The 17271-nt window shown below is 52.6% G+C and overlaps 7 protein-coding genes across 7 annotated transcripts; 4 read left to right on the top strand and 3 right to left on the bottom strand.

Moving 5' to 3' along the window:
- Positions 1–751: 751 nt before the first annotated feature.
- PG997_005918 (transcription repressor) lies at positions 752–1411 on the top strand (the record flags this gene model as incomplete). Its single annotated transcript, XM_066810233.1, is given in 3 exon segments — positions 752–962; positions 1024–1180; positions 1192–1411. Coding segments are annotated over 3 exon segments (588 nt in total), but the record flags the coding sequence as incomplete, so codon positions are not given.
- A 1535-nt stretch (positions 1412–2946) lies between these two features.
- On the top strand, positions 2947–3600 carry PG997_005919 (uncharacterized protein; the record flags this gene model as incomplete). Its single annotated transcript, XM_066810234.1, has 1 exon — positions 2947–3600. One exon carries the CDS (start codon positions 2947–2949, stop codon positions 3598–3600), a length of 654 nt encoding a protein of 217 aa, XP_066669157.1.
- Positions 3601–4526: 926 nt separating this feature from the next.
- PG997_005920 (uncharacterized protein) lies at positions 4527–4914 on the top strand (the record flags this gene model as incomplete). Its single annotated transcript, XM_066810235.1, has 2 exons — positions 4527–4552; positions 4611–4914. 2 exons carry the CDS (start codon positions 4527–4529, stop codon positions 4912–4914), a joined length of 330 nt encoding a protein of 109 aa, XP_066669158.1.
- Positions 4915–5761: 847 nt separating this feature from the next.
- On the top strand, positions 5762–6139 carry PG997_005921 (uncharacterized protein; the record flags this gene model as incomplete). The annotated part of the gene is made up of 1 exon (XM_066810236.1): positions 5762–6139. One exon carries the CDS (start codon positions 5762–5764, stop codon positions 6137–6139), a length of 378 nt encoding a protein of 125 aa, XP_066669159.1.
- Positions 6140–7116: 977 nt separating this feature from the next.
- PG997_005922 (uncharacterized protein) lies at positions 7117–8114 on the bottom strand (the record flags this gene model as incomplete). The annotated part of the gene is made up of 4 exons (XM_066810237.1): positions 7117–7147; positions 7208–7508; positions 7588–7890; positions 8090–8114. 4 exons carry the CDS (start codon positions 8112–8114, stop codon positions 7117–7119), a joined length of 660 nt encoding a protein of 219 aa, XP_066669160.1.
- Positions 8115–10737: 2623 nt separating this feature from the next.
- Positions 10738–13120, bottom strand: PG997_005923 (MFS general substrate transporter; the record flags this gene model as incomplete). The annotated part of the gene is made up of 5 exons (XM_066810238.1): positions 10738–11765; positions 11823–11891; positions 11960–12200; positions 12266–12628; positions 13001–13120. 5 exons carry the CDS (start codon positions 13118–13120, stop codon positions 10738–10740), a joined length of 1821 nt encoding a protein of 606 aa, XP_066669161.1.
- Positions 13121–14411: 1291 nt separating this feature from the next.
- On the bottom strand, positions 14412–17129 carry PG997_005924 (Primary amine oxidase lung isozyme; the record flags this gene model as incomplete). Its single annotated transcript, XM_066810239.1, has 4 exons — positions 14412–14691; positions 14822–14983; positions 15130–16752; positions 16825–17129. The coding sequence occupies 4 exons, from the start codon at positions 17127–17129 to the stop codon at positions 14412–14414; spliced, it is 2370 nt and encodes a 789-aa protein (XP_066669162.1).
- Between the last annotated feature and the right edge of the window lie 142 nt (positions 17130–17271).

The following is a 17271-nucleotide window of genomic DNA, read 5'->3' on the forward strand; positions in this document are numbered from 1 at the left end:
GTCGTTGTTGTTAGCAGTAGTATGCTATAAAGTGGACATGTCTTGGTCTGGATGGATGGATTGATGTGGCTTGTTCTTCTGATGTGTCGCATTATTTGCTAGCCTATCTCCGGATACTTAAGTACAGTAGCCCACCCCCTAGCAAATTCCGAAAGCTCGTCCCTCCCTAAAGCCAAAACCACGGCAGAGCTACCCGCAATATTAGGTCGGGGATCCATACAGCCAGCCATCCCTCCCCAAGATGTGCTACCGCTGGGCACTGCTTTGACGCCCAATCCTCCTTACATTGGCTCTGGAGAGGGTTGGAAACATTGAATGATCCGGCCTTCCATCAACGCCCAGTGCTTGATTGAATGTGCATGCAGCTGGCTTTTACATTGATGTACTTTGGCTTCACTCCGAAAAGGTGGGACAGAAGGACGTTAGCTCTTAGTCGGTGGCTGTGGCTGTGGAATAGTGGCTGGGAGCTTTGGAGGGGTCATTGCTGACATGATGAGTGACGCCATTGACGATAGGCGTAGATTCGAGCCCCCCTGTCGGTATTTGTCACGGTACAACGGCAATTGATTCCAAATATCATCAATCCTACTCTTCCTAAGCGTCATTGAATACTTGCTAGAATCAACTTATTAACCAGACCAATAAACCAATATATATCTCCTGTCCTGACGCCCAGTCAGCCAGTCTATTGATCCTTTTCTACATTCTACCATCACCAACTGTGTTATGCGCTTGCCGCCCTTCTCCAGTTTGCTTCGAACATTCTACACCTTTTCCACCTTCACTCGAACCAGAGCCACAGCCCCCCCGGCAGGCACTTCACGGTAGCGCACAACCTCTGAAGTCTATGCCCACCATCCCCTTTCTCGGTAGTTTGTTCGGCTCGTCAAGTTCTGCCTCCAGCAAGATGTCGTATCCCGATCAGAGGAACAACGACGAGTGGCGCGCAGTCCTCAACAAAGGTACGTTTTGCACCCGGCCAAAATGCCCTATTCGCCGTCCCTGTGCTTACACTGCGTTCAGAACAATTCCGTATTCTGAGAGAAAAGGGCACCGAAGCCCCCTTCTCGGGCAAATATGACAAGTTCTTCTCAGAGTCTGGAGTCTACACATGTGCCGGATGCGAAGCTCCACTCTACAAGGCCAACCACAAGTTCAAGTCGGGTTGTGGCTGGCCTGCGTACTTGACAGCATCCCGGGTGCTGTAACTCGCCACGAGGACAGCACCCTTGGCATGACCAGGACTGAGATTGTCTGCTCCAACTGTGGTGGTCATCTCGGTCATGTATTCAAGGGAGAGGGCTACTCCACGCCCACAGACGAGCGCCACTGCGTCAACAGCGTCAGCTTGAACTTCTCCCCCGAAGACAAAGCTGCCGAGAGCGCCAAGAGCGGAGAGAGCAAGGCTTGAAAGGGGGATTTGTGTGACCATGGATTTAATTGGAATTTGGAAACATACGTACGGAATTGACTGAAATGCACCATCATACCCGCCGGTACACATTCTTGTGTGAGACTCAACAAGCGGATTGACCTCCATTGATTACAGTGATCCAAGGCTTCGCACTCGGTTTTGCTCGCTGGCAACCGTGACCATGTCGTAGTTAGGTATTGCCATAAATATAAGAGAAAGTAAAGAAGGAAAACTGGTGGCAGTGGCTTGATTCACCATGCTCCTGCTCCATGTGAGGACCTGCGAGCCTCTATATATTTATTTCCAATATATAGTTGATTCTTCTGTCAAATGGTCTATAATATACTTGCATATTGAACCTCAACAACCAATGCTTCTATCTGGTCTTCAGTAAAGCTCTTGTCAGGTATCTATCCGGTTACATATAGCACATCGTGTTCTTCGTCACACCCCATATGCCACGGATTGATTGATCTGGATGTGGACAAGGCCGATGGGCAATCATCATTGAGTTTCGTTCTACCATGTATTGAAGGCTTCAACGGCCGATGTCCCTTCTTCATTTTTACGAGTGGCGCAGCAACCTTGGAAGTAATTGAGCAAATTTGAGCTATTACACGTTGGGCCATCTCAGCTGCCACCGTTTAATCCGTGAAGCACATTTTCACCCACATTACGGACGGGCTAGCTCCCTTCTGTATATCCCAACTAACGAAGTGATACTAGGAGGACAAGCTAGCACCATGTAGATTAGTATCAGTAGATGATAACCGTCCCCTATACGGGGCAATATAGTAGATTTCTACCCTGAATACCAAAGGACATCTCGTTACTCTTGAAAGCCATTTATCGACGCTACTTTCCCACAAATAACTGGCCTCATCCGTGTATTTTGAAAACGTTAAAAAGCTTATCCGAGCAATGATAACTGCACCATGTGGAGAGTGCCTGTTATGATGCCCTGCCCTGCCTACGATGCCGCCGCCGGGCAGTAAGTCAGTTGCAAAACACAGTGCTTTTCCATTCACTGCCATCCCTATTGATCTTCTGACCAGGCAGCACAATTCGTTCAAAGTACGGTTTGCAACCTTGTTTGCCTTCTCCGAATTACGAAGTTTACTCATGTAATTCCCCTTTCACCTATAAAAAGGAACTGCTCTTCCATCCGGTAATTCCTATTCTCCCTGAATGCCAAACATCACTTTTTCCTTGAAATAATTTATTTCTTGAGATCCCAATACTATACTACTCTTCCGAGACCATCTCTATTGCTGTACACTTTGCAACAACCCAACTTTTACAATCACTTGTCAATCTTTCTTTCGGGTATTTTCTCTATTCGAGATATCCGACCAACACAGAATATACCTACCCTCAGCATTATCTGCCAATTCTCTCTACATTTCACATCGGCTTCTCCTTTCAAAGGATTCCTGTGTGCACTTGGCTCACTCGTTTCACGACCTACCGTCATCAACCTGGTCTCTAAATCACTTGTCCATCTCACCAGAAACTTCTCAATCATTTTCAAGATGTCTTCTGGTCGCTACAACCTTCGCCCCCGTGCTTCCCGGGTTGCTGCTACCCGGGCTGCACAGGAACTCGGCATCTCTGCTAGCAAAGCTCGCCGTAACACCCGCCTAGCTCCAAGACGTCAACAGCCATCTCGTCCCCGTATCCGCCTGGTCGGGGCCTGGGCACCCGAAAACAGAGCCCAGCATCTACGAGAGGAGCGTCTTCGCCAGGAGCGAGGCAATGTTCGCTTGATCATTCAAACACGGCCATTGGAGAATCCTGACAGGCCCCAGGTCCAAGTGACACGCCAAGGAGTTCCCGCTGTCGTCCCCGAGGCCCAAGGACCACTGCCTCGTTACAGCATTCGACAGCTCCCCTACCAACGCATTCACTCCATCCACGACAACGAGAAAGGCGTCTATGTCTACCACCATAGACAAGACGCCCAGCGAAGCATTAGCAGCACGTGGATCGGCCTCCATTGTGTCTCGCTGTACGACTTTGACCTCCGCGGCATCATCTGGGAGAAGCCCAAAATATTTGCCCACATCCAAAAGCTCAAGGATACCAAAGATCACCCGGTTATCCTCCATGGTCGTTTCGGGGGCCGCTACATCTACACTTTCGACTGCCGAGCCCGCAAGTATACTTGGAGGGCCCCTGGCTTCTAGACACCCCAAAGAGGGCAGCAGCATCTTAACAACAACGTTGGACTTTACCAACTTCAACAATTCACGATCCGCCCACTACGAGTAGGTACAATGTTGCCTTTTCGAGTGGTTATACCAACCAACATTGGCCGGGCCAGAACTGCAACTACAACTCTCCGCCTGAAGGAAACCACCAACCGAGAGGGTGCTTTCTTGTCACATGGGCTTGCACACACACGCACACACACACACACACCTCCACTGTACAACTACTTTCTCCTCATCCTTGCTTCTTCAAAAATACCACAATCAAGGGAATGAGCTACGAATCATACAACAACAAAAAAGGAGATCTTTTGGGGCAGGCGGCGCCCTCCCTTTTTGGAATATTCCAGCAGGCAGCAGCACAAATTTTGCTTTTGAGTCTGGACACAACAAAGAACGGCGCTCATTTCGGCCTTTTCTTTGGAATTATAACGCTTTGCAATTTGCAACGCCGATACCCTGTACAATTGAGGTTTTAGGATTTATTTGCTTTGGAAGGACTTGGTCACTGGGACTTTGGTTTTGGCATTGGGGCTTGGTTATTATGGAATGGGCGAGCAAGGAGAAGGAAGCAGGAACTCAGGATAGCAGGCGGGTTACATTGATGGTTGCACTTTCCCCTGCTTGGTTATAGTACATAGTACATAATCAATGATGGAATTCACAACATTAAAACACCACTGTAAATCTCCCCAAGAAGCTTCACTGCACATGTGTTTATCCCACTCTGTGATTCCCGTCTGTTATCCGATTCTTGCAGTTTCTGCAACACTGAATTCTACATGGCTGCCCCCCAACATGCGGCTTGTACAACCAAGTACTTGTTGACAACTTTTTTTGGAAGTATATACATGTCCTCCAGACGTTGCAAAGACACAAAGCCGTAGAAGACTGCAAAGGAGATGATCCCGCCGTCATTCGGCACGTGGTAGGTTGTTTGCTTGAGTTGATCGTATCCCCTGGTGTTTGTACTGATGTGAGCTCAGCCCGCGTGCCGTCCAGCTTAGATTGCTCTACGCCTTGAGTGAACTGCGTATTGCCCTTTACGACGTCCGAAAGGCTTATACTTCTGCAGGAATTCGAACTGTCGGTTGCAAAACTTGCAATTTCTTTCTTGGCCTCGGCCTTCGTGGGCATGGGACTTCCGCAGCACAAGACGCCAACGACCATGCCAATCCCGATAGGAAGGACGGCCCACTTGAGCGCGGCTTCAAACCCAACCTGCCTCAACAGCCTGGACATCCTGCTTGGATATATAAGGCCACCGAAACTGCTTCCACAGCTCGCTAAGCCGACGGCCAGACCCCGCCTGGTCGAAAATCATTGCGTCACGCAAAAGATGGCGGGAAGAGTAGTGCCCGAGCATGTAAGGCTGAACCCGAGGCCCTGGCAGAGGAGCACCTGCCACTACCTCGTGCACTGACTGAGCAGGCCCACGCAACCGACACCAAGAGCGGCGAAGAGTCGCGAGAGGAGGAAGGCCGAGGGCTGTGACCAAATCGAAGTCGAAGTGCAGAGACGCGTATGGTGGAACATGGTCTACTTCATACATCGGATTCGACTTGCCGAACTCTGCCGGGAAGCTGTCGATACACTCCCATCGACCGTTCTCGAAAGCCAGACGACCAATTACGACATGTTTCTAGCGCTGCACACCAAATTCCAGGAATTCGTCCAGGAGCTGCCTGTCTATTTCGGCCTCGACGCAGCAAATATCCAACAGAGCCAGGACATCTGCCGCGACACGCCTTACATTGCTTGGCAATGGGCACAGCTGCATTCCAGGTTCCACACGCGCCTTTGTAGGCTCCATCGACCATTTCACGTGGAGGGCTTGACAGACCCGAAATACTCCTTCTCTCGCAGGACTTGCACCTGTTCGGCTCAAACCGTGCTAGAGCTACGGCGATCATGTTAGTTACCCCTAGAACGACTGTGGCTGGGTCGGTTGGTTTTATTGACGATGTGCCTTAACAGTCGATGATACAGGATCCCCAACTGGGCTTCGGCCCTCCCTCTATTGTTTCATTACCCAGCAGGTCTTCCTGGCGTCCGTTATTCTTGTCATCGACGTCTCGTTCGACCCCGGATCGCCGCAGGCCAGTACTCAAAGGCACAGGTACTTTCCGCCTGCGAAATGCTGGAAGTACCGAAGAGGGAGTCGGCCACGGCTATAGAATACATCGAATCGAATACCCGGAAGCTGAGGTCTCTGTTCAAAAGTCCCACCAAGACAACACAATCACTGCCGACGAAGGGAAAGTCAGCAGCAGAAACAACAGCAACCATAAGGGCCGAGGCTTCGATGGCAGTGCCTGGCCTTGCCGCGACTGCCGTTTCGCCTCGTGGATCGTCGCGCATGAGCACCCTCGAAGATCGCATCAGGACTGAAGAGGGCCCGGCTGAATTCGGATCGTCCCAAAGCCTCGACCCTCTGGAACTCAATCAAGACATCCTATCCATCCTTGATGATGGTGCGGATTTCACCGAGGTGACGCAGGGAGCAGCGACATGATGGTCGAAGATAGTGGCTACACGGGCTGGGACCAAATCTGGACTGCCTTTTTGATGCTGCCCCGGAGCTTGATCTGCCGCAGTGGAATATGTTGTTCGATGGCATGGGCTCAGGCTTGGGGCCGGCATATTGAGGATTATGACTTCTAGGCCGTTCAAATCCTTGATTCTCAATATCATTTCCTTTCTTTGATTGCTGTTACTGTGATATTTTTGGCTCCGAAGAACTCGTCTGCACTAGACACTACGGCTAACAAGTAGTTTCTGACCGTTCTTCACACGGTTGCAAGCTGCAGATACTAGGCTTGGGATCACGGACGGAAAAGGGGCTAGGGCTTCCGCTTAGATCATTTTGGTGCAGGCCAAGAAGGTGACGAGTAAGGGTGTCATCGTCCAGCCAGGGTAACTCCATTCGTGAGATCATGTTACAATGTAGAGTAAGGTGTGGTTGTTAGGATGGTGGGAGGGTCTACGGAGTTAACACAGGTCCAGATATGGGGTCGCCAAAACAATATACGAGCTACCCCTATTCAGCTATCTTGACGACCACCAAAACATCGAATAGGGGTAGCTCGCATATTATTTTTCAACACGTCGTAAATTCAATCTAGGGGATTGCTTGAGTGGTTATATGATGATACTTATGGGATTTAGCACTTCGGGGCGCGGTGGCGATTGGTTATTGTCTGCTGAGTTCCAAGTTGGTAGTCTGAAGATGAGGAGCCTCTGGTGATGGAGCCGAGGCCGTGTTCCAAGGGTTAGGGTTAGGGTTGGGGGCCACTTCTAGTAAGCCGGGAAGGGAATCAAAGCCTTGATGACCCGGTCCTTCCTTGAAGACCGAGGTCTCACCGCGAGTGGAATTCCGTTTTCAAGTTCATGGCTAGTGAAAACTGTTCTATTTGATATCTGACAACGCTGGCATTTGCCGCCTAGCCTTAGATGTCTCCCTTGGGTTCCTCTTGTTCTCAACAATCTACATCAAAACGGCTTCTGTCCATACGTAGTCATGCTGTTTGGCATCGTTAGCTATCTTTCCCCCAGGCACATCATGGCCGAAAAAGAAACGTACAGTATGATAAACGGGTGGTAAGTCGTATCCGGCAATTCCTTGTGAAAGTCGCCTATGATGGCATCGCAATCCTCTTTCGACCACCTCAAAGCCCCTTCGAGTACGGGGCCGGTGACCATATCGACCACGGAGAGGGTGTTCTCCGTCATCATGGACCCGATCTTCTGGAGCCGCTCGCTGGGCGGCCAGGCGTTCAGGGGGACTGGGTATTTCCGGATTTGGAGGTTTCTGCAGCCGCGTGCCGTCATGAGTCGTTGCCATTCGAGCGGAAAGGATAAGGAGCCTCCCATTGCACTCACACCTGCCCGACCTCACGTGGTCAGTTCTCTCGGTATTCATCATGAGTCAAGACACAGGATTCTCGAAGTTCTCTCATTTACCTCTCTCGATGGCATGAAACCATTGCTCGCATCGTGTCCCTTGTGTGGAGCGGTCGGCGGATTCGAGCCGCATCACCCAGTTCGTGCATTCTATCCAGCCGCCCGGACCGAGATGATTCCACATGGAGTCGAAGACGGCCTCTCTCGTGTTGGGCGGGAAGTCTGGCACGCCCCGCGCGTGGATATAGTCAAACCTGCTCTCGAAAGGCCATGGCTTCGTTATATCCACGGTCTCGAAGGCGCAGTTGGGGAGTGTGAAGGGCGGCACCACGGGTTCCACGTCGATGCCCAGGATATGACAAGCTGGGTTCTTGGTGCCTGATTAAGTGTATCCCAAACAATGTTAGTGAGGAAACGAAAGCCTGTGGTGGTGACGATGAAGGGGTGTGCTTGCCGAACTCCTGCTTCGAGTTAGAATAGAGACTATGCTCTCGATAATTATGGTGTAAGAGGGTATACTGACCAGTGCCCAGAGCCCACTGGCTGTACCCACATCAAGCACTCTCGCTGGCTTGGGAAAGGGGCATAATTGAAGTTTTCCATCCCATACTTCGGTAATGGCGCGGTGCTGCAAAGCTGCAGACGAGTCAATATTCTCGAAATACTTGGGCCCTTTGTCAGAAAGGGGCAACGCGCCCACCGTTTATATATCTTTGCCGCTATTATGAAAGAGGAAGAATCATCAGCACAACATATATACAGACCAAAATATAGATGCTGGAGGAGAATGTGACTAACTGCTTGGTCGTCTGGAAAGGTCTCTTGGTAGTAACCCGGGTATATGATGGTAGCTTCCGGAGTGGACTGGCCAACGGCGCTGATAATATTCCGGATGATATTGGCCCTGCGGCCCGAACTCCTAGGAGGCCCACGATCAGCCATTTGCGGACGGACTCTCATCGGAATAGAAAAAGAAACTGATATGTGACCAATGGGCGCGTGCTGCTATACCTTCGTTTGCTGATCCGAGGCGCACTAGGCACCTCATCCGAGTCGCTCCCGTCCTCTTTCACGGAAGGAGGCCAATAATCGCTAGAGACAACCGACCCAGACGATTTCGATAACTGGCTTTCCTGGTAGGTCGGTCGCGTTAGTTACCCAGCCGCTCGCTTAGGCAGGCAGAGAAGAGGGGTAAAAGGGACGAAGAAACTGGAATGCAACGGGACTTACTGCATATTCGTTACCAGATGCGGAAGCCATGGAATTGTCCGAATATGATGTGCGAGCTTTGTTGAAGTTCATCCCACCTTTGCCTGCCCCTCCGCCTACGCCGCCTCGCTCCATGGATACTGAGTCGGCCACCCACTCGATGGTGCAATGAACAAACAGATGGATGAAATTCAGGATAGGGAAGATGTGGTAGGTGGATCCTGCCGCCGCCTTTGGGTATGTAATGTTCAATTCTTGGGGTAAGGGACAAAAAGAAAAGAAAAGGGTCGTTCCTTGGCCTCAGGCTATGTGGGTGGGGGAGAGAAGAAGGCGACGATGATCTTTCCGTCTCCAAACGCGGGGGGCAAACAGGCTCACTCGTTTGCTCCTAAGCCGACGGTGCAAGGGGGTGGTTAGATGAGTGCTCCCGGTTGAAAAGTGACCCTAGGTAGGTTCCAGGAAAGAATCCCCGTCGGTGGTAGGATGGTAAGCTGCCATGCAGTGCAGCAAGCAGATGGGGGAGGCCTTACGCTGTTGCGACAAGCATCCCGAGACGTCTGTGCATAGCGGCTCGTATTTGGTTCCAAAGGAATGGGAGCGGATGGAGACGGATTCTTGACAATGAACATATTGTAGAAAAGGAAAACCGATGTTTTTGTCGTGTTTCGCTGTCTCTCTTCCCCTGCTATCGCACCAGTGGCAATCTGCCTGAATGCCCAATTTACTGGAACAGAAACGAGCCAACCAACCACATTGGACGAGCTTAAAGATTTTGTTCTAGATGCAGATGGGCCTGCAAACCATCAAACCCCGGGCCGAAGGTGGCGATTGCAAATCGGCATTTACCAAGCAGCCGGTACTCACGAGCTGCTGTCCATTTTGGTCTTCATTAGCTGAGCGAACAAGTTCGGGCTCGGTGTAGCGCATCCCCTTTGGTCAACCGGCGAAGACCGAAATAGAAAGAGGGAAAATAAAGAGAGTGTGCGAAGAGGAAAAGGCTGTTGGCTGTTGGTTCTCTCGACCTACAGTTGTTTATGTGACGCGACAGGGGGTCGGCATGGCGTGGGACGTTACCCATGCATGCGAGAGGCGCATGCTGGTGATATTGAGGGGTGACACGGGGAATTTCCTGGAGATAAGCCTTGGCATATGGCTTACAAATCCCGAATAATTTGAGTGGCTCGGCCGTCGTAGACCAATTGTTGTTTCATTATGAAGAGAGTGCATTTGACTGGCAGGTTTGCCCTGCATGCCATTTCTATACATATCGCACCGTGACCGAACCCATGCTATCAAGATCTAGTAGTCCTCAAGACTAGAGGAAACCGGGTTTCTTCTTGTCAGGGGTATAAGCAAGGGTCATAGATAGAACCAACAGCCAAGCTGCGCCTGGTATATCATTGATTCCGCCCCCCTATTCATGTCAGCACGTGATCAGGAGGCCGGATTGATTACTGGTAGTAGCCAAGACTTAGCCATCGATTTATAGGTGGATGTAAGCTTTTATATAGTTCTCGGAATTGAAAAGACTTGGGACCATCCTCGAACAGGTTTGGCGGACGACATACTCAAATACGCATTTTAGCAACCGCGGGCATGGCAGGATAGCTGACGATGGTTTATACTTAAACCTATACATCCTGAGTTTGCACAGGCACGCAAGTACACACATAACCCAAGGAGCAATGCAATGGCCAGTCTAAGCATTAAACAGTAGATGTATTAGCTCTGGATTCAAGTCTAAATAATTATAAACATGATAGGTATCATATGTAAAGTTCACGCTGACAAAAGATTCATCAGTCATCCCCAATCTTTTGACGCCCAGCGCCAGCCATGCAAGCTCCTTTTTTTTTCTTTTTTTCTTTTTGCTTCGATCCGGTATCAAGTCCGCCGCCACTGGAAAATATGCAACAGACACATCACTCCTCAAAAGCATCGATTCAAAAGAAGACATCATCACGTTTGGAAGATCCTGCACCTCAACAGCGGAGACATCAATCAGCATGCCGATTGCGTTCGTTGCTGCTTCTCCTCTTCAGCCTGCTCCCGTTCCATCCGTTGTGCCCTCCATGCTGGGCCATAGAACCACTCGAGCGCCAACAGGGGCGTCATAAAAAGCGTGATAAGACCGAACACCAGAAACGTGGGGCCGTAGCCGATGCCGTCGATAGCGTGCTGCACGACGGCGACACCGGTGGCGCCAATGAGGCAGCGCACGAGGTTGTTGACGGCCGTCGCGCTCGCCGCGGCCTTGGGGAACATATCGAGCATGATGGTCGTGTTGGCCGCAAGGACCGACATGGCGCAGAAGGAGGTGATGAACTGGAGCACCAATACCAACGGCAGGCTCTTGAGCAGAATGGAGTAGCCGTACAGGCAGACGGTCACGATGAAGACGGGCGTGACGTAGCAGGTAGGCAGGAGGCGCGCGTGCTCCAAGGGGAAGTCCTTCAGCAGCTTCGTCTTCAGAGATACTCCTTCGGGGATCTCATGAGTGTGACGATATTCCGCCTCGTATCGCTTGTACAGCCGATCCAGCACCTCTCCGGTGACGGTAGATCCCAGTATGATACCTACGCCGTTGGCCAGAAAAGCGGCAGCCACCTGCAGTTGGCTCAGGCCAAAGTTGTCTTTGAGCATCGCCGTGGCGGATGCTGTCACCATGGAGTGGATGGTATATGGAGCGGATCCGAAAAGCAGATTAAGGAGAACATCCTTCTCGCGCAACATCTTGACCGGCTCCAACACCAGTTTGTACATGTTGATCGGCTTCATCTCGGGGCGTGAACTGTTGTCATCGACATAAGGTTGGCCATTGATGGAGTACCAAAGAGGCTTGTGGATGCCTCGCAGCGGGACGCTACCGTCGCCAGCGATGGAGCGTAGCGTTTCTGGCAAGAAGAAGACGATGGCGACCAATGTGATAGATCCCATGATCAAGAGTGCCCAGAAGATAGAATGCCAGCGCAGCCATTGCGTGAGGAGGGCGCCAATGACAGGACCAAATGCCTGGCCGAACTGCCGCACTACATCGGCGTTAACCTATGGGAAACCGATTCGCAAGGATGGAGGACACTACTTACTGCCACTGAAGAGCCCGATGTAGCCACCGATTTCGGCTCGTGAGGTAACATCGTTGATCGCACCCGAACCTACAGACAGACGACGGTCAGCGTCAGTGCACCTATCCATGTGTGGTCTTGCCCATGACGCTACGTACCTATAGGTATGGTTGCAGCGCTTCCTATGGCTTGGACCGCGCGCCATCCCATCAGGCTGGCATAGTCATTCGAAGTGGCTAAGCCGATGTTGGCCACCAAAAAGACGATAAAGGTGCCAATGAAAGTGACTCGTCGCCCTCTGGCATCGGCAAGGGGCGCCCAAAAACTGGGAGCGATGCCTTGCAGGTACATGAAGATCGTGATACTCAAGTGCACTTTATCTATGCTGACATGGAGGTCCTTTGGAACACGTTAGCCTTCGCCCCGGCGCATGCGTGCAGGTCGGCATGTGAGGTGGGACGTACAGTAGCGATAGCCTTTGTCGAGGGGAAGTATATGCTGCTTGCCAGCGGGGAGAACATGGCAGCAACGGAAAGCAGGACGAGCAGCCACTTCTTGGTGCGTTTGCTAAAGCGATGAGAGGCATCCTTGGCAACCTCTTGGCGATTTCGAGTCGTCGTAGGCGTTTTCTCGTCCATGTCTTCGGGACTTGAGTCGTTGGATTCGCTGAGCGTGATCGAAGATCTCCTGGTCTCGAGATGGGGAGCTGGTGCGCTGGCGCTGGCGCAGGCTCGGGCTCGGCGGACCGGTCTATGGACAGCCGATCGGAGCTGGTGGTGGTGCCTTGTGATGTCGAACCCATTGCAAAGCGGCTCTGGGCCATATTTCTGAAATGATGGTAAAAGAAAAAACTAAGTAAAGAAGAAAGAAACGCTTGCTGAAGATGGGGAAGGCTTCGAAGTCATTCTTGTAAATATGTTCTCGACTACATTACGCGTCACCGACTTGAGCTGGATGGCAAAAATAAAGCGAGCTTCCAGATATTCTGTGCTCTGTTTCGCTTGGCGGCCGTGGAGGGCTGGTCTATGGCCGTACTCCATCGACAGGGCTGGGCTAGATATCCCTGCTGAAACAGACCAGACGGCCGGCGGGCTGGCAGATCCCGCCTCCTAGAGGTACTGGAGTACTGCATTTGAGAGGTTACCTGGCTCGATTCCTGACAGCGCTATTGGCATCTCTCATGTTCGGGAGGTACATACCGGGCTCCGGCCTCTGATTCGTCGATAGACGGACGTGTATCGCTGAGTCCAACCCTCGGTGGCTCGATCCGCTCCGGGCACCTTGAGGAAAACTTGCTCAATGACGTGTTGGTTTGGCATGTACGTACCTGATTTTGCGTCTGTTGCTTGCTCGAAGCGACCAAAATAACACCTCACACGACAGCTGCAGTTTTTGAAACCGGTGCGATATGTCGCTCAGATCCGATTCATGTAGCAACTTTGACCGTCTGCATCTTGTCTGCGGCGGCTTTTGTTCACCCGCCAACAGAGTCAAACACGATTTGGAAACATGAGGCCTTCTAGAACAGATGAGTTGTGTTGCAAACTTGCATGATGTTTCGTGAAACAAGTTTTAGGGAGATAAGGCAAATTTTTGACTCGGGGCCAAGGAGTAGCCGCAAGTTAACCTTAACCCAGGGCCGGGCTACTCCGGGTGGTTTTAGTCGTATGTACGACTAGCTGGGGGATCTCCAGAGGGATCTCCAGGGGGATCTAGAGATCCCGCCTGGCACGGACTGCTGCTAACTGACTGAGAGATGGGACGAACACTGCCAGTGTCAGTAGGGAAGGTACAGCACAGAAAGTATTTCGCTCTAGCCATGGAAGACAGTGACAGTCGAAACATTTTGGGTTTTAAGACGACCAGAATCGGAACATCCCTCCCCGTTCCTCCGTGGCTGTTTTATCCGATTTGCCATCGTTTTGCTTTGTCCTATCCCGTAGACCAGACAGACACGGCCCACACGCAGGAACATCAGGTAAAGAAGGGCCTTGGAACTCTGCTATATTTGGAAGCTATTTGTGTTACCTTGTCTTCGCGGGTTTGAGTGCGATGCGCCGATGCAGTCACAAGGAGCCTTGGAAGGATATCGGATATCGCGAGAATTGTCCCTCAGCCCGTCCGGGATGGACTGGCTGGAGATAGACGAACAAAGAACGAAGAAGGCGCCCGAACAAGTCACGGAGCAGCCACACTCGCTGGCTTACGTGGCCTACGGCCCATCAATGTACTCTTACAGGTTGCCACACCGAAGACGTGCCGGAATTCATTAGGTATGCAGTAACAGCCACCACCCGACTTCGAACTCTAGCTCAGAACATGGCGCTAGCTACCGCTCATAAAGTTTCTCATGTCAATTCTATGTTCCATCTCTATGACGCAGGGCAACAGATGCAAGGTTTCTCGACACCTACCCGGCAGACATTCACGGCATAGCTCATCAGTTCATGCGATTGTTCTGCCCGTTCACAGTTATGCCTCGTCGAATATGATCGAACTGGTTCACGGCTGATTGATTATTGGACGGGCTCCGTTGATGCTAAAGACGGTCCAGCCTGGCTCTGACTTAGAAGCCATCTAGGTATCTCCCACTTCCACTCCTGCGTCCTCTCAATGCAGACCATCCATCTCATAGAAGACATTGGTCGGGTCGTATGGGTACTTGTTGATGACGCTGTCGCCCGCGTACGCCATGAGCGTCGACTCGCAGATGGGATCGCGGCCGGCCTTGGTCAGGCTCGAGACCTTGCCCTTGTCATAATTGATCCTGACTTGGCTGCGCGACCTGATGGACTGATCCCCGTCGAAGTAGTTGGACGGCACGAACTTCATGCCAGCCCTGGCCGCTGTCATAACAGTATTAGGCAAGTCCCCGCTGTGAGGTACATGGCTGGGAACAGAGAGGTCAGTAACCCGTGTTTTTCTTCTTCTTCTTCTTCTTCTTCTTCTTTTTGGGGGCGGGGGAAGGCTGGTTGACGAAACGCGAGGAGAAAGGGAAAAGGGTGAAGGGGGAAACTTACTGCATCCCAAGGTTCACCCAGAGAACTATGTCCTCCTGATCCAAAGATTCGCCATCGAAGAACTTGGCGAAGTCGATAGGCGGGTTGCGTGTGTCTTGGTTTCCGTACGGGTGAGTCGCTCTTGGCTCCGAGTCTTTGGCACGCGAAATCGAAACATCGTATCTAGGAGGATGAGGTTAGCAAGCCCAATTTCTCAACAGAGTTCTTCGATGGCTCGTATTGAACCAAGTGGCTGGGTCTTGTGATGGTTTTGTAGTTCTTGCATCGTGCGGGTGGCAGGAAACCGAGTCAAGAGGGTTCAAACTCACTCCGCGAAATGCGCCGTGTTCCTCATAACGGTGGAATTGATAATGGACAGATGGGAACCCGGGGTGCTTGGCAGGACGCGCCAGCCCCTGTATTCGCCCCACTGGTTCTTCTGGTCTTTGTTGACGACGACAACCTGGCCCTGGCCGTTGGGCTCCCAGTTGAAGCGCCCCTGGTCCTCGTTGCTGATGAACGTGCGCTCGAGCTCCATGGTATTGACGACCTCGCCGTCGGACCAGGGGTAGGTGCGGGAGATGGGCTTGTTCTTGACCAGCTGGACCGAGTTGGCCGTGCCGAGCACGTCGAGGTCGGCCTTGAAGTTGAGCACGTGGTCGTGCATGGCGCCGTTGAGGCCGTTGTGGATCTTGTACCCGAACCCGTCGTTCTTGGCCTCGAACGCGCCCGAGATGTAGCCCGAGGCGCGCACATCGACGGCGACGGACCCGTCGAGCGCGAACGTGTACGAGAAGGTGTAGTCGTAGTTGCCGACGGTCGCGACGGCGCGCACGATGAACTCGACGTTCTTGGACACGGTCACCCAGCCGTTGGTCGTGTGCCGCTGGATGGGCCCGTCGGCGTCGAACTCGAACAGGCAGATGCTGTCGGTGTGCGTGTGCGTCTGCTCGTGCGCGTAGTAGCTCGCGTTCAGGTACGTCGCGTACTGCGGGCAGTCGTAGCCCTTGACCAGCTCGTACGTGTTGCTCCCGAAGCCGTAGTAGCTGTCGAGGTAGGCAATGTGCGACGACCACGGGTCGCTGCCGGCGTAGTGCGCGAGCGCCTCCTGCAGCCCCAGCTCGTACAGGATGCGCTCGCCCTTGTACTTGACGTCGTAGAAGGCCAGGCCCGTGTCCCGCGTGAAGCCGAGGTAGAAGCTGAAGTCCATCCACTCCACGTACTGCCTCGCCACATCGACCTTGTGTCGGGGAGGGCCCGCGGCCACGGCCATCGGCGCCGGGGTGTCGTCTCCGGGGTACGGGTCGCCTTGGCGCTCCGTCCATGCCCACTGAGCGTCGGGTTCCCGGCCGATCTTCTCAAAACCCGGGCTGAAGTATGCGGCTCGGAAGGCCTCCGTGGACTCGTAGAAGACACCGTTGTAGTACCAGCCCTCCAGCTTCCACTTGCTCGGATCCCGGCCCGTGACATCTGACTTCATATAAAGGCCCGCCGACATGATACTGCCGGTGTCGAACATGCCGCTCGGCTTCCGGGATACGCCGTACCAGCGCTTGACAGTGCCATCCTCGCCTTGCCAGACCGGGTCAGTGGACCCGATTCTCATGGTGTCGTTGGCGTACCCGCTCAACGTGCCACCCCACAGGTCCATCGCAATATCCTCGATGGAACGGCCGATGGGGTGCAACCATTTCTCCTGGACAACCGGGCCATCGGCGTCCAGGTTACGGACCTTGCCTTCGGTCTTGCGGGTAAACGGGAATTCCAACGGAAAGTACTTGGCCGTGGCGTTGTCGAGCGGCAGAGGCCCGACCAGGATGTCCTCATAGGTCGGGGTCTCAGAGGCGCGGTTGCTGAGCAGCACGTGGGCGTAGCGCTCGGGGGCGGGAGCTGATCCGTCCAGATAAGGCAACACGTCTGTCTTGTTTGGCATCATTGCCTCTACGAGTATACTAGCGAGACAGAGATGAGCGACATGTTCCTCCTTGACACATTCTCCATCAGAGGGCTGAGAGGCAACTTACACGCTGTTCTGCCAAGTGCCATTGATGCCGTTCACCGTAGGGACAGTCAACTTGAGCTCCGGCTGCTGGACAAGCCATTCGATCACGGCGGCCGTGTCGGAACTGGAAATGGGGGCCCACACGTTCTCTTTGGGCGCCGTCACTCCAGGGGCCACTGAAGAACATTGCGGTGTTGTTGTTTGGTTGTTGACCGCGGATTGCCTGCTCGTGAGCCTCCTGTTCTCCAACCAAGACCCGGCAAGCCGAGAGGCGGAGACGGTGCAATGCTGGCCCAGAAGGGCAGCGTAGATGAACTTGGGCAGCATTGGTTCTTCCGGATGAGGCAGGGGCTCAGCTCAGAGACTCGCGATGGCTTGACCAGACAGGATAATCAGACCATTGGACTGGCATTTACGGATATTTATATATACACATGCTTACTGCAAGATCCGATCGTCGGTCCTCGCT

This window comes from Apiospora hydei, assembly GCF_038363865.1.
Source record: "Apiospora hydei strain CBS 114990 chromosome Unknown utg000005l_segment0_segment0, whole genome shotgun sequence".
Taxonomy (NCBI): Eukaryota; Fungi; Ascomycota; class Sordariomycetes; order Amphisphaeriales; family Apiosporaceae; genus Apiospora; species Apiospora hydei.